This window comes from Sorex fumeus, unplaced genomic scaffold (assembly GCF_029834395.1).
Source record: "Sorex fumeus unplaced genomic scaffold, SorFum_2.1 ptg000047l, whole genome shotgun sequence".
NCBI classification, from domain to species: domain Eukaryota; kingdom Metazoa; phylum Chordata; class Mammalia; order Eulipotyphla; family Soricidae; genus Sorex; species Sorex fumeus.
In genome coordinates this window covers 41,668,626-41,695,914 of record NW_026606104.1, presented here as the reverse complement: position 1 = coordinate 41,695,914, position 27,289 = coordinate 41,668,626, and the positions used below count along the sequence as shown (strand labels likewise).

The following is a 27,289-nucleotide window of genomic DNA, read 5'->3' as shown; positions in this document are numbered from 1 at the left end:
ATCCCCCCCCTTTTCTTTTCTTAATTTTTATTAGTGAGACACCATGACATGCAGTTGTAGACTTACAAATTTTGTGCTTGGGTTTTAATTATACAATGATCAAATACCCATCCCTCCACCAGTGCCCATTTCCCACCACCACGGGTCCCAGTATTCCTCCCACCCGCCCCCCATCCCACCCTGCCTCTGTGGCAGGGCATTCCCCTTTGTTCTCTCTCTCCTTTTGGGTGTTGTGGTTTGCAAAACAGGCATTGAGTGGCAATCATGATGATTCCCTTTTTAAAGTTTGTATTTGCTCAAAGTTTTCTGGGGCATATTCAAAAATATAATTTCACAATTAAAATCTAAAAAAAAAATTAAAAAAAAAAAAGAATAGCTACCACAGCAGCAGGTGAACTGTGAACTGAGTGTGGTACCCTGAATGAGAAGATCTGCGTTCTAGTTACCATTCTGCAAGGTGGCACAAGTAGGCAAGTTCTTTCACCTCTCTCACTGGTTAACAGTGATCTCTGTTCTGCCTCACTGGGTTTTTAGAAGAGCAAATGAGATGATCATGTCCACAGCATATTCTGTAGAATGGCAACCACCACATGAATGTGAGAGTTTAGCACTAGAGGTTCAGTCAAGCAGAAAAGATTGCTTAAGTTATCGGAGCTGCCATTTATTACAAGCCCTGTTTCTAATTTTGGGCTAGATGCTTTTCAACAATATATGATATTATCTTCATCTTAAAGATGAATAGCAACTTCTCTAAAATACAGAGCTAATAAATGGGACAGGAAATAGAGGAATCTGAATCGATATCTGTTTGGCTCTAAAAACACAGCATATGTGAGTGTGTTCAACAGTTATTTCTCCCTCTGGTCTTCTATTTTTCAGAGTTGAATAGAATCATTTATTCATTGATACAACAGTTCGCATTTGAGAAACCAAAGGGCCATTTAAAGAGGCAAGAATTCACATTTCCAAGGCTGACTAATTCAGCATGTTTTTGTAAACTATCTAAAAATGTATTTTACACATTACTTAATCCCCTTATTACATTTCATAGAAGCAGACTGCTGAGTTCTTCAGCTGTGCCAGAGTACACCCTGCCATTCAACATTACTGCATCTGAATAGTCTTGGATGACAGGATTCTAGAACTGGCAATTTGAATAGCTAACATTTATGGGTTAACTGTCTATGTATCAGTCAGTATGCTAACATGTTATACTTTGAATCTTCGCAATAACTCAAGAAGAGAGTATTATCTCCATTTCATTGATAGTGAGACTGAAGCTCTGAGAATTACAAGTCAGAGGAAATAGAACTCAGGATCACAATCAATTTACAAAAGACCCAAAGAAATCTAAAATCAACCTTCAAACATTCAAGAATATTATACAGAAAAGGAAAAATGATTTCCATTCTTTAAAGAACATCACTAACCCAATAGGCAATGCAATAAAAATTACTAACAAATTGAACTGCCTTTAAAATGGAATAAGTATATCGTAGTGAGTCCCTATCACTGGAGGCATTCAAACAAAAATCCATTCAAAGTACACTACTGGAAATGAGATCGAGCTAAGAGCTCTTCTGATTCAGACTTTACGCAGGAACTTCTAAGGCCTTTAAAATGAGACAACAGTCTGGCCAACAAAAGTTTCAAAAGATCAGGTCCGAATTAATATGTGTATAGGGACTGGAGTGATAGCACAGCGAAAGGGCGTTTGCCTTGCATGCGGCTGACCCGGGTTTGATTCCCAGTATCCCATATGGTCCCCTGAGCACCGCCAGGTGTGATTCCTGAGTGCAAAGCCAGGAGTAACCCCTGTGCAACGCCGAGTGTGACCCAAAAAGCCAAAAAAAAAAATTAAATAAAAGAAGTAATATGTGTATAAACCAAAAATACAAGGTTTGACCAAGAAAATGGCTCAAAGGGTTGAAATATCTGCTTTGTGTGTGGAAGCCTCAACTTCACTCTCCAGCATCACATGCCCCTACTCCCATCCCCCCAAGCACCGAGCCAGGAGTAGTCCCCAAGTACCTCTGAGTCTGACCCAAACAATACACATACACACACACAACACACAGCATCTAAATTCACTTGTAATAAAAATGTCTGCTTTTCTTTTTCAGTTTCCTCATTTGGCTACTGGATTTTAAACAAAATCATTCAAGAAAAAAACAAGGCTTGTTTACAAATAAGACAGCATCCTTTCACTGTTGCCCACCTTTTTTGCGTGACAAGCCCATTGCAAAGTCTCTGTATGTACAATGCAATAATACAAAGTCAAAGATGGTTTTGATGTTAAAAATAAAAGACAAAGAAACTTATTTAAGAAGTCATTTCTGTTTAACTTTAAATGTTCAGTTTCATTAAAAATGATGCTATTAACATTTTGGGTACAGACATAAGATTTGGGTTCAATTTTATTGACAGTTCTCAAATTCTTTCTTATGCTTTATTAAAGTATGCTACCCAGTTACCTTGTGTTGATATCAACAAAATAGATGACAAAAAAAACCCCAGAAAATAACAAGTACTCACTTGTATTTAGTTCTTTTAGACGCCTTTATTCCATCAGTTTTACAAAGTAATTATTTACCTTGAACACATTCTGAAATTAACAGAGGGGAAAGATATTGTGGAGGCAAACTATGTTAAGATTAAAATACTAGTTTTATGACCTCGAGGAAATCCTAGAAAAAGAACATGTCCTTCAATTTCAAAGATCTCCTGCAATTCTTATATCCTATGTATCTGAAAATCATGCATGGTTTGTTGTGAGGAAAAAAGTCATTTGTTGAATAGCATCTTACTGACAAAACAATATTCAAAACTTATACACCAGAAGATAACAACGGTGGACGTGGAAGAGTACCACAAATTTAAACTAAGACACTGTTTCTCAGCCTTTATCAGAATATGGCCCCATTCCAACCTTGTTTCCCCATCCCCCATCCTACTGATTGATCCCTTAGTCTTACGCTATGGCTCCCCATTAATGCAATCTTCACCTATGGGCCCTTGGAATATCCTGGGGATCATCTCCTGGTTGAGAAACACTAATCTAAGAGATAGTTTGAATTTAATGAGGGGCTAATTATAACATGTTTTAGGTAAGGAAACATCTCTTTTGTTTGTTTTTAGGTCACATCCAGTGATGCTAAGGGATTACTTCTGGCTTTGCACTCAGGAATTACTCCTAGCGGTGGTCAGGGAACCACACGGGATGCCAGCGATTGAACCTAGGTCGGCTGCTTACAAGGCAAATGCCCTACCCGCTGTATTATTGCGGCAGCCCCTATGTAAGAAAGTATTTCAAGCTGCAGTATATATCCCAGTTAGTTTCTTTTTTAGAAGCAAACAAGCACCCAGGGGCCAAGGAGATAGCCCAAGTGGTAGAGCACATGCCTAGCATGCTCAGGGCACTGAGTTCAACCTCCTGCACAGCATGCCCCCCCCACCCCAGCCCCCCGAGCACCACAGAACACCACTGACTCTGTCAGGTCTATTCCACAGATTGGGCATCACTGAGAACAGTCATGCCCCTTACCCCATTTTACCAAGATGGGGAGTTTAGGGAAAATAATGGTATTCCAAAGAGTAACCGACTATGAAAATTACCCATAGTTAATTTGAAACATATAGACCTATCTGGAGCTTAGAAGTTCAGCATAAAGATAAAACGAGGGGCCTGAGAGATAGTATAATGGTCAGGGTACTTGCCTGGCAAACAATAGGCCAAATTCAGTCTCTGGCACCCCATATTGTCCTTATAGCCCTATTAGGAGTGATCCCTGAGCACCTGAGCCAGGAGTACACCCTCAGCACCACCAGGTGTGGCCCAGTCACTGCTGGAGTCACTGGTGGAGCAATTGGTGTTAGATCACTGTATACCTGAAACGTATTATGAATAACTTTTTGTAAATCACTATTTTAATAAACATAATTTTTTTTAAAAAAATGTCTCGCCTGAGTGAAATGCAATAGAGTGTCAAGTTTCTACCCTTGTCAAGGTCCCACAGGGCTCATGTGTCATGGATACCTGAGTTGTTACCCAACCCTTGCTCCCTGAAATATACATATATATATCATTGTGGTGGCTGGATCACAGAGCTTCTGCCCTGTTCATTCACCCCTTGGGACAACTCTCAAAAGCTGTCTACACTGGAATATCGACAGGACTTTGGGTAAAACCATATAAGTCAAATACAAAGTCTAGTGAAAGGGTTCTGGCCACTTAACAGTTTTTTATTTTAGGGGCTGGAGATATAGCACAGCAGGTAAGGCATTTACCTTGCATGCGGCAGACCGAAGTTTGAATGCCGGCATCCTGTATGGTCCCCCCAATACCACCAGGAGTAATTCCTGAGTGCAGAGCCAAGAGTAACCCCTGAGCATCACTGGGTGTGACCCAAGAAGCCAAAAAAAAAAAAAAACCCCAAACACACAAAAAAGCAAATAGTTTTTTAAATTTTAAACAACCCAACATTTTATTTTCCTTGCCCTTCCCTTCGCTATTGCGATGAGCAGGTTTGTACACATACCTGACTGTGGGGCTCACGTGTTTACCTATGGTACTTGTCGGGGGTCACACGTTAGGCTGGGGTGCATGCACACTCAGCCCCATCACTCACCAAGGGTTGAGCTTCCTTAGCTCATGCACATTCTGGTGGCTGTAGTCATCAGGTGAGGTGCACAACTAGGTCGCAGCCCTTTCTCTGAGGGGCTGCTGGAAATTGAGTGTTGCGCAGGGACTCACAGACAGCAGAGCTACCTGGATCCGGCTTGAGCCGCAGCACTGGGGACTGGCCTCAGGGCCCTACACTGGCAAGGCTGGCATTCTAAGACACTGAGCTACCTCCCAGGTCCCTGAGGAGTTTTTAAAAACAAGAGAATGCTTATTTTTTTTATTTAAAACTTGACACAGAGGAAGCCACATTTAAATAAACATTCAATTCAGAGTTCTTTAATTGTAGTTCTGGACCTTGATTATGACAAGTATTCATATATAATACATTCATAATTTCTTTTTTTTTTTACAAATTATACCATGATAAAACTTTTAAAAATTATTCATGTGAAATATTTTTCTGTAACATTTTATAAGTTAGTCAAATGCATATCACAATAGACTTTTTGTTCTTTAAATAGGAGTTCTCGTGATCTCAGTATTACACAAATTGGAGCTGAGACTATACTCAGAAACAAGTTTAGAAAATGACATCACAAGATTGGGAGTGAGTAGTAAAAAAACAAACAAACAAACCCATTTGGGACTGCTGTGGGGAACGGAATCAGATGTTTTCACTGCCATAAGTCTTCAGTGCGGCCAAACTTAAACACCAGTCCTCTGTGAATAAATTAAGAAAAATCACATGACTAGCTTAGTTTGGGAAAAGAAATAAGTGATCTTTGAAAAATGATGGAAAACTGCAAAGAAAAAATGATGACATATGAAAGCATACGTGAAATGGATAAAAGGGAGTAAATTCTTCTATTAGGCTTCACTGCACTATTTATATTTACACTGGCTTCCCTACATCCTTAACATGACCAGTGAACACACACATCACTTTAAAAATGAGGGGCTAGAGAGACAGCACAGTGAGTAGGGTGTTTGCCTTGCATGCAGCCGACCCGGGTTCGATTCCCAGCATCCCATATGGTCCCCCGAGCACAGCCAGGAGTAACCCCTGTGCATCGATGGGTGTGACCCAAAAAGAAAAAAAAAAGTTAATGAGGGGGCAGAAAGATAGGTCAGGATATAAGGTACTTGGTTTGTATACGGCCACCCTGGTTTGATTCCAGCACCACACATCGTTCCCCAACCACTGACAGGGGTGAGCACAGAACCAGGAATAGACCCTGAGCACCACAGGGTGCACACCAGCCCCCCAGTAAAATAAAAATAAAACAAAAATAAATAAAAGGTCAAGCAGGCCCATGTTGGATTTCTGGCATTGTATAATCCCCTAAACAAAGCTGGGAGTAATCCCAAGTTTGGAATCGGGAATACTTCTGGGCACTGCTCAATGTGGCCCCAGTACAAAAAAAAAGTTAAAGTTAACCAGTGCAGGGGCTGGAGCGATAGCACAGCGGGTAGGGCATTTGCCTTGCATGCGGCCGACCCGGGTTCAATTCCCAGCATCCCATATGGTCCCCTGAGCACCGCCAGGAGTAATTCCTGAGTGCAAAGCCAGGAGTAACCTCTGTGCATCGCTGGGTGTGACCCAAAAAGCCAAAATAAATAAATAAATAAAAATAAAGTTAACCAGTGTAAAGTGCATGACTATACAGTATGTAGTGCATAACAATATGTTTTTTTTTTTTCCGGAGGGAATAGCTGGCGGGGTGGGGGTCAGGGAATCTAGGCCACATCAGACAGTGCTCAGGTCTTAATCCTAGTTCTGTGCTCAAAGATCATTCTTAGTGGGGCTCTGGGACCATATGTGGTACCAGGAATCAAAGCTGATTTGGCTGAATGCAAAGCAAACATCCTACCTGCTATGCTATGCTATGCTATGCTATGCTATGCTATGCTATGCTATACTATACTATACTATACTATACTATACTATACTATACTATACTCTGGCACTGACAATGTCTAATTTGATCAAATTCATGCAACAGCCCTTTTTTGTGGGCATGCTGCAGGTGCTGGAGGTTTGAGCTATAAAGACAAATGAAATACAGTCCTTGACTCCAATTACTCACATTCTTGAGGACACAATGTAGGAAATATTCCTGGAGGAGAAAGTGTTAATCTGTACTAAATGTTAAGGAAGCATAGAAACATAGAACTTACCCTGTCTGTATGTGTTGAAAAGGATATACAGAAGTGATACTATTTGAAATGTGCTTTACAGAACAAGCAGAAATTTGAATGGAGGTTGGTAAGAATAAAAACTACTGGGCTGGAATGATAGTACAGCAAGTAGCGCACTTGCCTTGCAAGCAGCCATCTAGGGTTCGACCTCTGACACCTCACACGGTCCCTCAAGCTAGCCAGGAGTAATCCCTGAGCACAGAGCCAGGAGTAATTACTGAGCACCATCAGTATGTGTGTGTGGGGGGCGGGGGGGAGGCAGAGGGAAATACCTACTGAGATTACTAGAGAGAAACAGCATGCTAAAAGGCAAAGAGAAATGAAAGCTCATAGGCCACAGGAGAGAGATGTATTAGGAATATGCCCTCACAGTCTAAGGTTTAGGTAGGGAAGTATCTATGGTTGTTTTCAGCTTGAGGGACAAGTGGGTCATTATATGCATAAGGATATTAGAAGCAGGAATATATGTATATATATGTAGATATAGGGAAGGTTTCAGTCAGTCACACCCACCAATGCTCAGGGGCTATTCCTGGCTCCTCTGAATATTGGTTATTACTCCTCTGAGTAATGGTTATTACCCAAGCACTGGCAGTGCTTGGGTAACCATAAGTGGTGCTAGGGATTCAAATTGGGGATAGCTGAATGCACGGCGGTGCCTTAAACCCTTTATTACCTCTCTGGTCCAAAATTAAAGTTTTAAGAGATAAGAACCATAGAGACCAGAGGCCAATATTTGGTAAGTCAACTGACCATAAGAAAATACCATGGGCATGGGTGCCAAGACACAGGTGTCAGGTCTACTAAAAGGAGAAAGTGGTAGTCAGTCCCAGGAAACGCATGGAATGAGGCTATCAGAGATACATACTTATTTAAAAGGAATCTGCTCAACTGGTAACTTCTGTGCGAGACCCCAGGATCATTACACATTTTTGTTTTTCAAGACAAAAATTCCACGTGTGTGTGGGGGGGGGGGGTAGGGGGGGAGGGGATGGGGAAGCATGGATCTACTAAGCAGTGTCCATGGGACCTGGGGGCTCAGCCCATCAGGACAGTGGTTCAATGCAAAAGACTGAGGATGTAAAGCACCTGGGCTCTGTGGTGCTGGGGACCAGCCTCATGGTGCTTGGGAGACTCCAGGACCAGTTCTCCAAGGATCCCACCTGTATACTCCTCCAGGTAAAGGTAAAGGTAAAGGTAAAGGCCCTCCCGTTGATCGTCGATTTGCTCGAGCGGGCCCAGTAACATCTCCATCGGAGACTTTGTTGTTACTGTGTCTGGCATATCCAATACTCTCGGTAGCTTGCCAGGCTCTCCGAGAGGGGCGGAGGAATCGAACTCGGGAGCGATAGCACAGCGGTAAGGCGTTTGCCTTGCACGCAGCCAACTCCTCCAGAGTGGAACTTTTTTTCAATGACAAATAAGGAGATTAGAAGTGTTTCAGAAGGAAAACTGGTACATGAAAACTTGGATCCAAGGGAGGAACCAGTTAGAAATGCAAACTGCTCAGGGGGGAATAATGATGCAACATAAACCTGGAAACGGGCAAAGAGGGAACAGATTTAAGAGAGAATCACTCAACAGGACTTAGGTGTGGGGGCATGCGTAAGGGAGAAACTGAGCACAGATGTAGATATTCAATAGCATATGCTGGCTTTCATTTTTTTTCTAATCTGCCTTCTAATTACTGTTATGTGCTCAAAGTTAAACCTGCAATTGTAATGATCAACTTATTTTTTTGTGGAGTGGGGGGCAGAGTAGAAACATTTATTGGACAATAGAAGGAAAAGGAAAGGAAACTCCTCAGCTGGGGAGGAACTTAATATAGGACTAAGTTCTGTAACAATCAATTTAGAACAGGGTTCATCAAATTTTTTATAACGGTAAACACTTGAGTGTTTTAACTGAAAACAAGATGTCCAAGTAGACTTTCAGAACTTTTTGCTTAAAGTCTATTAATTTCTCTTAATAAAGGATTTCAATAACCTCCAAAGCAACATAATTTAAGGTTTGCTATTCCAGTTCCTATTAGACCTACTGCTGCAAAAAAGAAAGACAAAAATAGCTATTAGGGTCTCTACTCTGCAGAAAGCCTAAGAGACATGGGAACCAAGAATACTGGCAACAGAAGTAGACTATAATCTGAAGAGCTTCCTGGGGAAAAGCCATTTCCTCCTACACTGTCAGATGGTGATCTTTAATAGTGACATCTGTTTAATATCTGAAATAGTATTTTCTAAGTTGCTGATGAGTACTGTTCTTAATAAATCAGAACAGCAGGTAATCTGCTACAATTATTTTGATAATGGTAGCTAGAATTGAATTTGTTTGTTTACCTACTTTTTAAAACCCTATTTATTTTGGGGACCAGATCTACGTTTCAGGACTGTCCTGTCATGTATGGGTAGTAGCACTGGTTTGTTTAACTCTTGAGTTTTCACCACCAGTTTTAGACTAAAAGGTATGATGACCCATAGAGGCTGTGTCTTGCCACATCTATGGTCCACTTTTCTTATTTCTAAAATGGTTTCAGTAAATTGCAAAAAATCCTGGTGATGGAACAGAGTAAGTATGAGTTACAACTGCTATTACTAAAAGGAAATTATTAGCATTTTATGAGTGGTTCAGGCAGTTATGGGAATACTACTTCCTTTTTGGGGGGTAGATGGGAAAAGATAGGAAGGAAGTGCACTAAAATAAACAGCAGGGTTTTAGGTTTTTTTTGTTGTTGTTTTTTTAACCTTTCCCAATTAGGGACTTATTTGAAACCCTGATGAAAACCATAGACTCTCTTCGCAGAAATATCAGGGAACATCTTGCATACAGGCGTCTGGAAGTTCCCTAATTTTAGAAGCCCACCTCTGCTATAGAGGATAAGAACTCATTATACAGGGGGAGAGAGAGAGCTTTAGGGCTGGAGTGCTTGTTTCGCTTGTGGGAGGCCTGGGTTTAATCCCAGTACTGGATGGCCCTGAGCACTGCCTGGACTAAATGACAAGCACAGAACTGAGAGTTACCCCTGAGCACTGCTAGGTGTGGCCCCAGAAGTTCTGATATGGAGGATAAAGAGAAGTCTTGTTGCAGGGTGGTAGGGGAAAGGGAAAGTATCCAGGAAAGAATGATTTGAGAGAATTACTGGTAAAAATATTAGGGGGTTTGATTGATCTTTGTCATCGCATCCATCGGAAAGATAAAAATGTTACGACTTTCCTTTCATGTCTCAAATTGCATCAACAAATTCTTTTTTGTCTTTCTTTTTTTTTGGGGGGGGCATACCCAACAGTGCTCAGGGGTTACTACTGGTGATACACTCAAGAATATATTCATGGCAATGCTCAGGTGACCATATGGGATGTTAGAAAGTCGAAACCAGGTTGGCGACATACAAGGCAAACACCCTACCTACTATAATATCGATACAGCCCCTCACATGAACAAATTCTAATGACGTCAATGACAGAACTATGGGGCCAGGGACACAGCTCAACAGATTAGAGTTCATGCTTGGCCCCAGATATGATCTTGAGCACTGTATGCTCCCTCAGCTCCTTTGGAGCAAGCCCCAAACATTAAGCACTCTAGGCATGGCTCAAAACTCAAAAAGCAAACAAAATGGTTGAGGATGTAGCTCAGCAGTAGAGAACTTGACCTGTAGGTGTAAGGCCCTAGGTTTGATCCTGGGAGAGGGGACAGACACACAGAAAAAGGGAGAGAGGAAGAGAGGGCCGATGGAGAGGGAAAGTGGGAGGAAGCGGGGGAAAGGGAGAGAGACGGAAAGGGAGAGGAGGTTGGTTGGTCAGTGGATGGGGGGAAAGGAAGTTAGGAAAACAGAAGAAGAGGAAGACAAAGAACTATCATAGGTGCACAGAAACCATGGAGGGTTTTTGTTGGCTGGTTTTGTCTTGTTTTTTGTTTTGCTTTGTTTTTTAACCAAGGATTAAGTTTACAAGTTCCTACTAGCCCTGGGAGTTTTTTATGGCCCTGAGACATCATCTGGCCTCTTTAATCCCAAACGGCAGAGCTGCCATCCAAACTGTCTTGGTGTGTGTGCCCAGCACCAGGGATTGTCCTCTCGGCCAAGTGCTAGTCGGACAACTACTTTAAGCCACTGAGTTATCTTCCAGAACCTGGAGTGGGGGGTGGGGGCTGGGGCTGGGGGCTGGGGGGCTAAGAATACATAAGAAGTGGTTCTCAGCAGATTTTCTTTAAAACTGTTTTAATGAAACAGATTTAAAAGGAACACTGTCATCTATATCGCAAATTATAATGCCCAAAAGTAGAGAGAGAGAGTATGGGGAAACTGTCGGTCATAGAGGTAGGGGAGGGTGGGATGGGGGAAGGGATACTGGGGACATTGGTGGTGGAAAATATGCACTGGTGGAGGGATGGGGGTTTGATCATTGTATGACTGAGACTCAAACATGAAAGCTTTGTAACTGTATCTCACAGTGAGTCAATAATAAATAAATAAATAAAATTAACACAGTATTAGGTAACTATATCTACATGACTCACACAGTTCATTAAAGGGAAAGGGTGACAACTTGAAAAAAAAAAACCCAATGTATGTCCAATTCTTAAGACTGACATCAAATAAACCACGTATTCAAAGTATCTTGCTCATGCTGCCTTGCATGTGCCTAACTGGGGTTCAATCTCTGGCAGCTCACACAGTCCCCTGAGCCCTGCTAGGAATGACCCCTGAGCGCAGTCAGGAGTAATCCCTGAGCACCGCTGGGTGTGACCCAAAAAACAAAACAAGACAAAATAATATTTCTCAGGATGTCAGAGCAGAGAAGATGCATATCTTATATAAGGCAGACTCTGGTTTGATGTATGACAACTTAAGGTCCCCTGACCACCACCAGGAGTGATTCCTGAGCACCAATGAATATGGCTCCAAACATCCCATCCCTAATTTTTTTCCCTCAGGCCAGAGATGTAGTTCAGCAGTAAAACATTAGCCTTCTATATGTGAGGCCTTGGGTTCCCAGCATCACCAAAACAAAACAAAACAAAAATAAAACAAACCTCTTTCTTAATCATATTCTTCATATTTCATGAAAATTGCAAAAATATTGGGAGAGGCATTGGATAGGTGTGTAAATTAAGCAATTAAATACAGTAAGTGTCACAAAAGAAACTATTATATTTAAAAGATTTTTTAAAATAGTAGTAAGAGGGATGGAGCAATAGCATGGCAGGTAGAGCATTTGCCTTGCACACAACCGACCCGGGTTCCATCCCCAGCATCCCATATGGTCCCCCAAGCACCGCCAGGAGTAATTCCTGGGTGCAGAGCCAGGAGTGACCCCTGAGCATTGCTGGGTGTGACCCAGAAGGTAAAAAGTAAAATAAAATAAAATAGGAGTAAGAACACAAAACAACTTACCCAAAAAAGATGAAGGCATTTTGGAAAAACACAGCAATTCCAGGGTATACTGTGGCTTTTTCTGTAAGAATTACAAAATTTCTAAGTCTATAGAAAATTCAGAAAACACATGATTTCAATTGAAGAATTACACTTTACTCAAAGAATAATTGAAATATGAATCAAGTCAGATCTACTGGTGCTATTTTTGCAAACTGCACTTTTCCTATGCTAAACACACACAACTTGACATGGAATATTAAGCTGGTTTTCATATTTTCTGTTGTCATAAAAGCAAAATTTCAGCCAGAAATCTACAACTAGTGCTTTATCTGAGCTTGTATTAAACTGGACTTATTAAGCAGATGACATTAAGTATAACTTGACTTTTTTATCTAAAAGTGAATGATGTCAGGGGCCAGGGAGATACGCAGGGGTGGGACCATGTTTTGATCCTCAGTACTACATGGCTCTGAGCAAGAGTGGGTGTGGCCCCCAGCATCGATGGGTGTGGCCCTGGAGGGCCCAGAGCACAGTTGGGTGTGGCCCTGGAGGGCCCTGAGCACAGCTGGGCGTGGCCCTGGGAGGCTCCTAACCACAGGGCCCAAGAGAGATCACACCTCAAGTCCTACACAGAACCATCTGGCCCGCTTGGTTGAATATAAGTGGGTATGACCCCCAACTCCCTGAATACTGTTAGAGAGGAACAATGACATATTATCAGGGAGAGTTAGCTAAATTAACTTCACTTGTAGGATATTACAGTTCTGCACAAAAATCAACAAGTCAAAATTTGTCAAATAGCTATGGAACATGTATATTTTGCTTATAAAGATTCTGGAAGTCAAAGAGAAGCAAGGTTTGGAGCTATGACCTATTATTTCCAGACCTTAAATTATAAGGGGAAATAAAAAACAGAAGGAATATTAAAAACAGTAAATAAGTAACAGCAAATAAACAAAATATTCAAGAAGCATTGCCAGACATAAATCCAATGCATGTTGTTGGTCCTAGAATATGAAAAAAAGTTTTTTTCTAAAACAGCCAACTTTCTGGGGCTGGAGCGATAATATAGCAGGTAGGGCATTTGCCTTGCATGCGGCAGACCCAGATTTGATTCCTGGCATCTCATATGGTCCCCTGAGCATCACCAGGAGTAATTCCTGAGTGCTGATCCTGGAGCAATTGTCTGCATTGCTGGGTGTGATCTAAAAAGCCAAAATAATAAAAATTAAAAAACAGCAAAGGGGGCTGGAGTGATAGCACAATGGGTAGGGTGTTTGCCTTGCATGCGGCCAACCCGGGTTCAATTCCCAGCATCTCATATGGTCCCCCGAGCACCGCCAGGGGTAATTCCTGAGTGCAGAGCCAGGAGTAACCCCTGAGCATCGCCAGGTGTGACCCAAAAAAGAAAAAAAAAATCCAAGTTTGGGCTGGAGAGACAACTCAACAAGCTGAATGCAGTAGGCTGAGATTGGATCCCTCACACTGCATAGTCTCGCCAAGGAACCTCCAAGTACAGAACTAGTAGCCCCCAAATATCACTAGGTGTAACCCAAAAAACAAAAATAAAATAACCAACAGTAACAGAAAATTTCTGTATCCTATTTGAGTGAAAGGTAAATTGTTTTCTCTCACCTGTAGCAACATAACCTCCAAAAAGAATCCACATAGATGCAATCAGAGATCCAAAGGCCAACATGAAACCAATGAATAGCCAAATTCGAGCACCTTAAAAGAACAACATTTTACTAGAAATTTTTTATCACATAGCAGTAGTCAATTAACGTTTTTTTGAAAAAGAAAAATCCATGAGGCTGGAGATTACAGCAGGTAGGGTGCTTGTCTTGCACGCAGCTGACCTGGGTTTGTTCCCAAGTATCCCATATGGTCACACCACCAGGAATAATTTCTAATTATCACCAGGTGTGGCCCCAAAACATAAACAAAACAAAGAAAACAAAAAAAATCTAAACAGAAAAAAACATGTACTTGCCACTAAAAATCTAAAATAAGAGCAGCAGAAGAAGATGCACTAAGTACCATCAATAAAGATGTTGGCCTTTCGCTTTGGTAGGTATGTATATTCTATTCTAAGTGCCTATATGTACTTTCCCCAATTATGTACACAATAACACACACACACACACACACACATTCTACTTCAGGGCTAGGGAAATGTCTTAAAAGACTGAAATACGTGCTTTGCATGGAGCAAACCTGGGTTTGTTCCCCAGTACTTCATGATCTCCCCAGAACATCAGGGAGCAGCTCCTGAGCAATATCAGGTATGACCCTTCCTCCCCCTAAATATTAAAAAAAAAAAAACCTCTACTCAATATTCCTACAAAAATTTCCTAGGAGGGACCAGAGAGATAATACAGAGGATAAGATGCTTGCCTTGCACCCAGTCAATCTGTGTTTGATCCCTGGCAGTCAGCCCATATGGTCCCTGGCCTCATCTAGAGTGATGCCTCATCTCAAGGACTCCGGGATCGGCTTCCCCTCTCCCCGCCCCTATGAGATCCTGGCTGTCCCACCCATGAACTGTCTCCAGGTGCCATTTAAGCACATTATGGCCATGATCCAGAGACTCACAAATAAATCTTGGAACCAAGAAGCTTGCTGCAGAGATACCGCTGGACCCTAACCATTTAAAATTTTAGAAAATAAAAATTTTAGAATTCCAGGACATTTCATGCTGCTTATAATAAGCAATACAGGGGCTGGAGCAATAGTACAGAGGGTAGGGCATTTGCCTTGCACGTGGCCGACCCAGCATCCCAAATAGTCCCCTGAGCACTGCCAGGAGTAATTCCTGAGTGCAAAGCCAGAAGAGTAACCCCGGAGTATCACTAGGTATGACCAAAAAATAAATAAATAAAATTTAGACTTCCAGGACATCTCATGCTATTCATAACAAGAATACAGGGGGCTGGAGCAATAGTACAGTGGGTAGAGCATTTGCCTTGCATGTGGCCGACCCAGGTTCGATTCCCAGCATCCCATATGGTCCTCTGAGCACTGCCAGGAGTAATTCCTCGGTGCAAAACCAGGAATAACCCCTGTGCTTTGCCAGGTGTGACCCCAAAAAAACAAAAAAAGGATTTATTTAGAAAGATGTGAGGGGAAAGAGAGGGAGAACTACATGTTCAAGAGAAAAAACAGGCTCCTCTAAGAGTGCAAATAGGCAGAGAAACATTAAGATAAGCAAGTGAGATACGTGTTCAAGAGAGAATAAGAGCTTGAAGAGTTAGTAAACTCATGTTTTAAAATATTTGATTATTATACTTTGGGCACATGTTTAGAGTTGTAACACTTATAGTTCCGATTCACAGTTATTTCACTTCTTCACCACCAAAGTGTCCAAGACTTTTGACCAATGTTCCCCTGTTGAATTCCTAGAAGCCTATTCTTGACCTTTTTTATAAATATACTGTGCTCCAAAGTTTAAAGTCAGTTCCCCAAAACATTGTTGTACTTGATGGAACGTTGTTGTACTTGATGAAAAATTCGTATTTAGTATTATGTAAATTTAAACACTAGTATATTTCACCTTCACAGAAACAACAAAGCAAATTACAATAACTATAGCTGGTTCTTAAGAAAGTGACATTAGAATTAACATTAGCAGACAAAGACAACCAGCTTTTAAATCACATTTCTACAATATTTATGAAGACTTGCTACAAAGAGAACCATTAGATTGTCTGAAATGAATTCTGAGATGAGCTTCTCTATGTAATTAGAACACATTTTCACAAAAAAAAAAAAAAACACAGCCTTGTTAAGCACATAAGTAGAATTGTTATATATAAATTTGACTTTATATCCCAAAATAAAGCCACAGTTCTGAAATAATAATCTCTTACTCATAGATGTGCTTTTAAAACAAATATAGTCTCGCATTTGGCTACAACACGAGAAGAACTGGAAGGTCCCATGTTAGGCATGTAATGTCTCAAGGAGAAAAGACAAATCCAATGATTTCAATAACATGTTGCATATAATCAAAAAAAAAAAAGCAAGGGAACAGACAGTATCCTCAGATTCTGAACACAGACCTGAAAATAGCAAGCAGGAAATGGGGAAAAGGGTGCGTGGGAGGAAGGGGATAGAAAAGGAACCTAGGGACAATAGAGCAGGATAACTGGCACTTTGGTCATGAGTGTGACACACTGACATTGTATAACTACACCATAAATATTTACAAGACTATAAAAAAACATTGTAGCACTGTCCTCTCATAGATTTGCTCAAGTAGGCCCAGTAACATCTCCATTGTGAGACTTGTTACTGTGTTTGGCATATTGAATAGATCACGGGGAACTTGCCAGGCTTGCCAGGCTTTGCTGTGCGGGCGAGATACTCTTGGTGGCTCTCCGAGAGGGGCAGAGGAATTGAACTCGAGTCGGTCAGGATGGCTGCGTGCAAGGCAAACGCCCTACCGGCTGTGCTATGCTCTAGCCCAATTTAATTACATTGTACTTTAAAAAACTTACAACTGGCCCTTAACCCCAAAGCTGTGCTAAGAAATTTTATTTAGAGATATGATGGCCATGTAAGAGTCCAGTTCTAGCTATTACAGCTTACTATCAACCTCAACTATTCACCTCTATGGATTCACTTAGCGTTTACAAGACTACGACAGGTCAGTGTTTCTCTATCTGTTTGGCTTAATTTCTACAAAAAAGAGTGAACCAGAAGAGAGGCTGAGGGCACAGACCAAAGCCTACTACTGCAATTTCTCATTCCATCTAAAAAAAAGTTGCTTGAAATTTTCCTATATCCAGGTTTCTTTCTATGTGAATGTAATATTTGAAATTCAGAATTGAAACTACTTAATAATAACCTGTCTAATCACTGAATAAACTGGACATTCTATAAAAACATGCCACTTATATCCTTCCCGTATCCTGCCTATTCTGGGACATGGCCGTGGAGTCACGGGGACACATATGACTCAGATAAGAAGGGCTTGGGGGGGGGGCTGGAGCGATAGTAGAGCAGGTAGGGCATTTTTGCCTTGAACTCAGCCAACCTGGGTTCAAGTCCCAGCATCCCATATGGTCCCCCGAGCACCACCAGGACTAATTCCTGAATGCAAAGCCAGGAATAACCCCTGAGCATTGCCAGGTGTGACCTAAAAAGCAAAAAAAAAAAAAAAAAAAAAAGCAGGGCTGGGGGCCAGCAGGGAACATAGCTTGTGACACAGCACATGCCTTGCCTGCAGGAAGCTCCAGATTCCATACTCAGCTGGGAAAAAAAGTTAATACAAGAAGAACCTGGGCTAAGGTTGGATACCACATCCAAAACATGGTCAAATGCCCAGCACTAAGGGGCTAGCGGGAGTAAAGGTGTGGACTAATCCAAGGACCAAAGTTCTATTATTCACTTCAGTTGAATAAGATGAAAATAGTTCTGGGTGTGGACGCACAGCAGTGCAAATGAACTTAACATGAAATACTGTAATCTTCGAAATGGATAAGACACTGGGAATCCTGGAACCGGCTAGGCTGGTGCAAGGCAAACACCCCTCCTCCTGTACTGTCTCCAGCCCCATGAGCACATGCTTTTTAGCGGGCCACCCTAGCAATGTTCATGGGCTGCTTTCTGGCTCTGCACTCAGGAATCCCTTCTGGTGGGCTAGGGAGACCATATGGAGTGCTGGGAATCAAACCCAGGAGGCCGCATGCAAGGCAGGTGCCCTACCTGCTGTACTATCACTCCTACTGGGTCACATGCTTTTCATGAAGGTGGCCTGTGTTACATCCCTGGCACCATATAGTTCACCAAGTACTGCCTGAAGGAATCCCAAGCACAGAGCCAGGAACAGATCCAAAACAAAATAAATATATTTATATAGTACAGCTTAAGATACTATATAAATTCTATATTATACCATCATTTTATATTACTCACTGTATACATAATTATACCTACATCATATTATATTGGATTATATACTCAACTTTTATATTTTATGCTACATAAGCAAAATATGCATATAATTTCTACTCAAGATATACTTCCACCTCATTCATGATAAGAAGGAATTGATAAAGGTCCTTTTATGTAAAATTCTCATTGTAAGTATATTAAGATGTTATTTGTAGCTATTTACCTGTTTGACCCAGGCAACCTTCACTGTAACTATCACCTCGGACTTGTCCATTTGATACTGCATTGATCCTGTGTGAATAAACAAAATAGAAATCAAGGTATCTCTAATTTCAAGAGGGAAGTTACTGTAACACAAAATTACCAGATATAAAAAGCTAGATTTCCTCAAATTTAAGGTTTTGACTAATGGGTTCAGTTGACCTCAAGCAAGTTGCTTCAACCACTGGTCAGTCCGCAGATATAGAAAGACTGAAAGAACACAGAGAGTACACTGAGTAGTGGGGTTTGCCTTGCACAGAGCCAACCCAGGTTCATTCATTGGCATCAACTACGGTCCTCTGAGTACTGCCAGGAGTGATCTCTAAGTATAAAGGAAGGAGTAAGGCCTGAGCACAGTTGGGTGACCACACACACACACACACACACACACACACACACACCAAAAATCAATACACTGCTCTAAGGCAGTGATTATAGGTTAGTTAATATAAATGTCAGCAAAGGTGCAGAATCAGCATCCCCTGGATCTCATCAGATAAACTGCAACTACCTAAATTCACTAAAGCAGAAAATCTGAGTATGGGGCCCAGCAACTTGGATTTTAACAAATCTTTCTGGTGATTCTGATACTTGTTAAAATTTTGAGAGTGAAATTCACAAAATTACACTTTGGTAAGATGGAACAATCTTCAGCTTGGTTCTGTATAATTTTCTTTGGTTTCTGGGCCACACTGAGCTGTGCTCAGGGCTTGGGCTTATTCTTGTTTATTTTTGGGCTAGAACCAGCGATGCTCGGGGGTTACTCCTGGTTCTGCACTCAATGACTCCTGGCAGTGCTCGGGGGTTACTCTTGGCTCTGCACTCAATGACTCCTGGCAGTGCTCAGGGGAACACATGAGATGCTGGGGATTGAGCCTGGGTTAGCGACCACATGCAAGTATAGCACCTGCTGTATTATCTCTCCAACCCCTGGTTTTATTTTTTTTTAAGTATTTAAAGTATCACCCACTTTAGGAAATACTGATCTGTTTTAAAGCCTGGTGGGCCAGAAGCCAGCTCTTAGGAACTTATCTCCCTTGCTGAGAGGCATGGGAAAGTCATTAGCAGGAAAATGTCTTCTTATCCTTCAACCACCTTCTCTCTGCCTTCCCTTTCTCCTTTAGCAGCAACTCAGATACAAGCACTTCATTGACCCATCAGAACTCACAAGGCAAGTGCCCTACCCACTGTACTATCACTCTTTTATCCTTACCTGCTATCCTATCTCTGGTTCCGAGTGCTACTTTTTCACACCTCAGACATATTCAACATATAACCATGCATGGCAATGGTTGATAAAGAAAGTAGGCCCTAGACAATTCAAAATTACTTAAAATTGGCTTTGGGATGCATATTTAATAATAGTTTCATAATAATGAACAGCATCTGGAAAAACAATTATATTTCAATCAATAATAATGTTTAGCAAAAAAAAAATAGTAATGTTTTGCTATGTACTATTGAAGAGATCCAAGTAAGGTACTGTTTGGGGGTCTGGGAATGCAGCTCAGTGATAGAGGAATGAGGCTGTGACTTCTTCAATCCCTGGCACTACCCACTGAGTAGAATCCCGGGGACACCTCTGATGTAACCCTGTGTTACAATTATGGGATCTCCAGCTCACTGCAACCAAGTATTCAACTCCCAGACATTGCAGCAACAAAGGGAAGGGAGTGGCGGTAGGGACACACTGGTTAAGACATAGTCCTTGCACGATGCCAACCTCAGTCTGATTGGCATTACATGGTCCCTTGAGCCTAGTCAAGGAAGCATTATTAGGAGTAGCCCTGGAGCCCTCAGCCCCACCAACTGGTACCCAAAAGGTCCTGTAATCCCTGAGCCACAGGCCTTGAGCAGCTCAGCTTTGGGCCCTTGCACTGGTCCAGCTAAGAAAAACAGGGAGGCAGCCCACATTTCCTGAGCCCTATTTGGGAGACACTCCCTCCCCACAGAAAAGCCTTAAAAATATGGTTTTGTAGGGTTTATCTATTTCATAAACATTATAATATATATTAGAACTGAATTATTAATATTTTAAAATTTTACATACCTGACAAAATGGTATAAAAATTACTTTATCAACTTAAAAAAATTATTAAGGAGCCAGATTACAGTGTTATGGTACTTGCTTTGCACCTTAATCCCAGCACTAAATGGTCCTGTGAGCACTGTCACGGGCAACCCCTGAGCACAGAACTAGATGAACATAGACCAAAAATACTCCTGAAGGGGCCAGACCAGTAATACAACGGTAGGGCTCTTGCCTTACACATGGTTAATCTGGATTTGATCCCAGGCACCCCATAAGGTCCCCTGATCCCTCCAGGGGTGATCCCTAAGCACAGAGCTAGGAGTAAGTCCTGAGCATTGTGGGACATGACCCAAAAACAAACAAACAATAGAATAACTTATTAAATATTTGTTGGATAAATAAACAGAAGTACACAGTTTTCCTGACTTAAACATCAACAGTACAGAATTAAAAGGAGAAAAACATTGACAGCATAGAAGAATAGTCAGAGAGAAGCTGGGAGATAAAACTGAATGAGAAAGATGGGAGAAGTAAGAGGACGGTAACTTTTCTTTTTAGAAGTTCATTTCTATTGGGCTGGAGCGATAGCACAGCGGTAGGGCGTTTGCCTTGCACGCAGCCAACATGGCCGACCCGAGTTCGATTCCTCCGCCCCTCTCGGAGAGCCCGGCAAGCTACCGAGAGTATCTCGCCCACACGGCAGAGCCTGGCAAGCTACCCGTGGTGTATTCGATATGACAAACACAGTAACAATAAAGTCTCCAATGGAGACGTTACTGGGCCTGCTCGAGCAAATCGATGAACTACGGGAGGACAGTGACAGTGACAATGACATTTCTATTATTTGACTTTTAACTCATGTCCAATATATCGATTTTGTAGTATCTGAAAATTTTAAATCCGTCCTCAAAATAAATAAAAGGGGCTAGAGTAATAGAACAGTGGGTAGAATGCTTGCCTTGTACATGGCTGACCTGGATTCGATCCCCCCGCATCTCATATAGTCCCCTGAGCACCACCAGGAGTAATTCCAGAAAGCAGAGCCAGGAGTAACCACTGGGTGTGACCCAGGGCGTTTGCCTTGCACGCAGCCAACATGGCCGACCCGAATTCGATTCCTCTGCCCCTCTCGGAGAGCCCGGCAAACTACTGAGAGTATCTCGCCCACACGGCAAAGCCTGGCAAGCCACCCGTGATGTATTCGATACGCCAGACACAGTAACAACAAAGTCTCCAATGGAGACGTTACTGCGCCTGCTCGAGCAAATCGATGATCAACGGAAGGGCCTTTACTTTTAATCTACTCAACTCTAATCTACAAAACTCTATTATTTGGGGTTTGGAAAATAGCTCAGTGAGTTGAGAACATGTTTTGCAAGAGACTCGGATTATATTTCAGGATCACAGAGCCCCTGACACTGCTGAGTGTGACCCCAAGATTAAAAAAACAAACAAAAAAAAACCCCACAAAATTTTATTTTGTGACAATCCATGTAAATAGTATCACAATGGCACTTACATTAGAAAGGCTATGGTTGCTATGACACCACAAGTATGATATGAGTGGTTGAATTCCTCCATAGTGGGATAAATGACAGCTGCATCTATGATAATCCACCAGCCTGTAAAAAACTAAAAACAAAAAGAAAAAGATGATACAATGAGAAATTGCAACAGCTTCACACTTTACTGGCTAAAAAAAATAAAGATCAAGCTATGTGAAAGAATTCCTTCTAATGATTTTCAATTTTTCTTAAATGTTACAGCAGTTTCTTACATATAGTTTATTTGCACATGATTTAATATTGGTTACCCTTAAAGTCTGAGGGTAACTGATAATCGGTGGGTGGGGGGGTGGGGGGGTTGGGAGTGACACACCTTGTGATGCTCAGAGTTACTCCTGGTTCTGTGTTCAGCAATTACTCCGTGGTGCTTGGGGGACCATATGGGGTGCTGGGGATCTGGGGATTGAACCTGGGTTGGTCACATGCAAGGCAAGGTGCCTTACCAGTTATACTATCGCTCCAGCCCCAGCAGTTGATAATTACTTACAGGAACTTCTTTTCCAAGTCTTATCAGTATTTTAAATTGTTATAAAAATTATGTATCTTTTGTGTGTGTGTGGGGAGAGGGTTGGGGGCACACCCTGAAGTGCTCAGGACTTAGGCCTGGTTCTATGCTCAGCGATCATTCCTGGAGGTGTTCAGGGGACCATATGTGATACAAAGGATTGGATCAGGGTCAGACACATGCAAGGCCAGCACCTTAACACCATCACTATCTCTCTGGCCCTAAAGTCTGTAATCTTATCTTGTAAACTACACTAAGTTACAATAGCTCATTGCAGGTAAAAGGAAAAAAGTGACTCAGATTCCAAGTGACAAGAATGGTCTGCCACTGATATATGTCTCCAGAGGATATTAATATAAACAAAATACATACATGGGACATGGGGAAAATTATTTAAAAAATTTTAGCTATCCTCTTTTCTTTTTTTTTTTTTTTGCTTTTTTGGGTCACACCCGGCAATGCACAGGAGTTACTCCTGGCTCTGCACTCAGGAATTACTCCTGGCGGTGCTTGGGGGACCATATGGGATGCTGGGAATCGAACCTGGGTCGGCCATGTTGGCTGCGTGCAAGGCAAACACCCTACCCGCTGTGCTATCACTCCAGCACTTTAGCTATCCTTTTGGTATTGTAAAATAATGGCTCCATGGCTCTGCTTTTCATTTTGCTAAGTTATAAGTGGCTTCAGGTGTGATGGTAAGTTCAATACCAAATTATAATTTTTTGCTATAAATTGGTTCTAAATAATATATTTTAATAGTTTTTTATTTATTTATATTTATTTATTTATATTTATATTTTAAGTAAGATTATGAGGGGCCAGAGAGCTAGTTCAGTGGACAGGGCTCTTACCTTGCACGTGGTTAACCCAGGATCCAACCCTGGCACCACATATGGTCCCCTCAACACAGCCAGGAGTGAGCCCTGAGCACAGCTGGGTATGGCCCCAAAACAAACAAAAAAGATGAGAAAAAAATTAATTCTGGATTATGGAAGGACAGAAAAAAAATCTTTCTTGACTAGTTTCAATCTGTTGAATAGTTCCTGGTTTAATGTACTGAGAGTATGATAAGCCTATATATAGGTAGATAATTAAATGTACAAAATATATTGCCATGTCATTTTCACTATGAAGTAAGAAAAATAATCACATGTCATCATTATTTCAACTGTTAAAATAGAATAACTCAACTTTCTCATAAATGTTAATGTTAAAATTAAGTGGTAAAAGATAAAACAATCAATGCCTATTTTAATATATTATAAAAAATTTAATACACAAAATTATTACAAACACACCAAAATAATAAAGGCCCAAATTATCAATGACTTACTAGAACACCAGCAGCAATTGAAGCAATTGTATTTCGTTTTTCCCCCCAATCAATGCATTCTGAGCATCTAAAGCCTTCTAGAAATCCGGACATTTTCCCAGGTCACTTAAAAACAAACAAAACAAAACACAACTAAATAAAGTACTTGCATTAATTTGCTTCAAAATCTGACATATTCCTAGAAAACAACAGTTAAAATTATTTAATAAAAGAAAAAAGATGCTTTTGGGGGGGCTACTTATATCTTTTGAAATACCTTAGTGTTTCATAAATTTATGTTATAATTTTGGATAATAAAATGTGATTCTCATATATACCAGGGTTTATATATATCAATATCAGGTTATATATATAAATATATATATCAACATCAGGGGTTTTGTTTTTATTTTATTTATTTGCTTTTGGGGTCACACCTGGCGATGCTCAGGGGTCACTCCTGGCTCTGCGCTCAGGAATTACTCCTGGCGGTGCTCGGGGGACCATATGGGATGCTGGGACTCGAACCCCGGTCTGCTGCATGCAAGGCAAATGCCCTACCCACTGTGCTATTATTGCTCCAGCCCCTTGTTTTTGTTTTTAAATGTACAAGTACTAATATTTATTCATGGGCAGCAGCATCAGGTTTTACATATCTCAGGGTTTATATATATGCTATATATATACATATGGTTTACTTCTGTCTCTGCAATCAGGGGTCACTCCTGGCAGGGCTTGGGGGACCACGTGTGGTGCTAGGGATCAAGCTGGGTTGGCTGCGTGTAAGCCAAGCTACCCTACCCATGGTACTACTGCTCCAGCCCCAGTTTTCTTTTTAATTTAAAAGATGGTTTTTATTCAAAAAACACTTTTGATTGAGTAAAAATAAAGTTATCCCTCTCAGAAAGACTGGCAAGCTACCGAGAGTATTCTGCCCGCACAGAAGAACCTGGCAAGCTATCCGTTGTGTATTCAATATGCCAAAACCAGTAACTACAACTGGTCTCAGTCACCTGACCCTGAAGATCATGAATCAGTTTGAGGCTCTTCATGTTCCCAGAGCGAACAGATGCCATTGGACTACACTAGCACGCGACAGGGACAAATGGAGACGTTACTGGCGCCCGCTCGAGCAAATCGCCGACTAATGGGAAGTTAAGTGATTAAGTGATTAAAAATAAAGTTTAAAGATGGTTTTGGTATAAGTAATTTGAACAAAAGGGAACCAAAAAACCTAATGTTTATTGTTCCCCTGAATATCTTATTTCCAAGTACTTTATTCAAGTGATTCTTTTAATAAGTTTAATGAATTTTCATTCTCATTCTAAATTATTATGATTTTGACATTTACCACTGAAGAGAACTAATGTAGTGAACACTATGGCTCTGAGTTACAGCATGGACTCAGATGAAAAGTACTTCTTGCACAAATTTGTAATTTTATTACAGAATTTGTGTTTCTACACATTAAACAGCGCATTGAGCTTTTGATCACTTCATTTTTCCCCCTTTCCTTTTATGGTGTTTATATGGAAAGAATATCCGTTTCATTTTTTTTTCTGGTTTTTTTTTTGCTTTTTGGGTCACACCCGGCGATGCACAGGGGTTACTCCTGGCTCTGCACTCAGGAATCACTCCTGGCGGTGTCAGGGGACCATATGGGATGCTGGGAATCGAGCCCGGGTTGGCCACGTGCAAGGCAAGCGCCCTACCCGCTGTGCTATTGCTCCAACCCCTCCATTTCATTTTAATATCTTTGATTTTAATGTTTCCTAGTTCAAAAAATAATTGAATGCTAATTCAGACCAAAAAAAATCTAATTCACTGTTAAATGACATCAAGCCTAAATTGCTTTAACACATTACGTAAATTTTTAGTCAAACAGATGTAGCAGATGTAGTGTATTATCTCTAATGCAGAATATGAAATCAGAGTATGAGCCTGAGTTACATATAACCTGCTAATAATGGAGAAGCCCAGACTCCTGAAATGAATATCCATAAAGCATATCCATAAAGCTGCTCTGTAGCCAGTAATCACAGTTGTCCAAAGATACCCTAAAAGAGGGCAACCAATCCAACAGTAACTTCCCTTCTTAAAATGAAGCATTTGGGGCTGGAGCGATAGTATAGTAGGCGGGACGCTTGTCTTGTAGCAACTGACTCAGGTTCAATCCCCAACATCCCAGCTTCCATCCTAGCCTGCCTGGAGTGATCTCAGAGCACTAAGCAGAAGGAAACCCTGAGCCCTGCTGGGTGTGGCTCCAAAACCAAAGACCAAAGCAAACGGGAAACATTAAAACTGTGACTATCACCAGTGTCAATAAGCTTAAATTTTAAGGCCAAGTTCAGTTTTGAAGCCCATTCTGAATTCTTCTGGAGGACTAGCAATCAAGTACGTGTTTATTTTGTTTCGTCCCCATGACGTCTCCGAATCTTTTTTTCTTCCCCTTTCTTCTCTGGTTTGTTACTGACACGCTCATCCTCCAACTCCACCCTCCAAGACCCGGAGAATTCGGGGGTGCAGAATGGGCTGTGACTTGGAATTGGGAGCTAGCTCTCACTCGGCCACCTCCCTGGCCGTGAGAACCAGTCGAGCCACCCTCCTTCCACCGCTCCGAAGTGTGGGTGTTTGGGGGACCCCGTGACTTCACGAGGAGGGCGCGGTCCGGCTGCTCGGCCGAGTCTCGACGTCGTGACTCTCCCGCCGGCGGCCAGACACGGAAGGAAGTGACCGGAAGGGCAGAGCCCGGCTCGGCAGCTTCCCGGGGATGGATGCACCCATCCTATGAGTAGCATCAGCCCCGCCAGACAGCGGCCGACTCGGAGCCCCGTGCGCCCCCAGGCCGCCGCCTCCCGTCCCCGGGCCCCTCTCCCGCCTGGCTCTTACGTCCGATGCCTCCCTCGCGCTCAGTCTGGAGCCCCGGAGTCGCGCCGCGCGGGGACGCCTCGTTCTCCCACTTTCCGCCCAGGAAACAAAACAGCCACGGGCCGCTGGGTACCCGGATGGAGCAGCACCGGCTCGGGAGCTGGGTCGCGCATGCGGAGACAGAGGAGAAGGGCGGGGTTCAGGGCGGGAAAGGCGAGCAGGGGGCGGGCCCGGGGCGGGCAGGAGGCGGGGCGGGCCGGCGGGTGCATGCCCCCCGCCCGCGGAGCCCGCCCCTCGGCGCCGCCCCTCTGCGCCCGCAGCGAGCGCTCTCTGCAGACGTCCGAAGGGTTAGACGTGCACCCTCCCACCCCCAAATAAAGGGTAAATGCGAGCAGTCCTGATTTTCCCTGGTCTTTCCAAAGGAGGGTGTCTGTTGCTCCTGTCTGAGTCCCAAGTGTAAGTTTTCGACCACTGGGCTCGGGTCAGCAGTTATCTTGGGCACGGTTTGCGGGAAGAGTGGCGAGTCTCCCACCGTTCAAAAGACGAGACGCGCCATGCGACCCCACTGCTTAAATTGCACTTTGCAGAGTTTGATCTGGACCTGTCTCCTTCCTATCTAGTTAGCTTGCTCCATCTTTTGAGGTCCTAGTT

The 27,289-nt window shown here is 42.2% G+C and overlaps 2 protein-coding genes across 3 annotated transcripts in view; one reads left to right on the top strand and one right to left on the bottom strand.

Moving 5' to 3' along the window:
- Positions 1-2,297, top strand: part of RHCE (Rh blood group CcEe antigens) — a 40,015-nt gene extending 37,718 nt beyond the window's left edge. For both annotated transcript variants that reach the window (XM_056123051.1, XM_056123050.1), the window contains one exon: positions 2,124-2,297. In XM_056123051.1, the coding sequence (XP_055979026.1) occupies positions 2,124-2,150 (27 nt within the window). In that variant the 3' untranslated portion in view covers positions 2,151-2,297. The remainder of the gene's footprint in view (positions 1-2,123) is intronic.
- Positions 2,298-4,887: 2,590 nt separating this feature from the next.
- On the bottom strand, positions 4,888-26,809 carry TMEM50A (transmembrane protein 50A). Its single transcript, XM_056123061.1, has 7 exons — positions 26,660-26,809; positions 23,792-23,896; positions 21,908-22,020; positions 18,319-18,386; positions 13,833-13,925; positions 12,216-12,276; positions 4,888-5,344 (listed from the first exon to the last, which is right to left on the bottom strand). The coding sequence occupies exons 2-7, from the start codon at positions 23,882-23,884 to the stop codon at positions 5,299-5,301; spliced, it is 474 nt and encodes a 157-aa protein (XP_055979036.1). The 5' UTR covers positions 23,885-23,896; positions 26,660-26,809; the 3' UTR covers positions 4,888-5,298.
- Between the last annotated feature and the right edge of the window lie 480 nt (positions 26,810-27,289).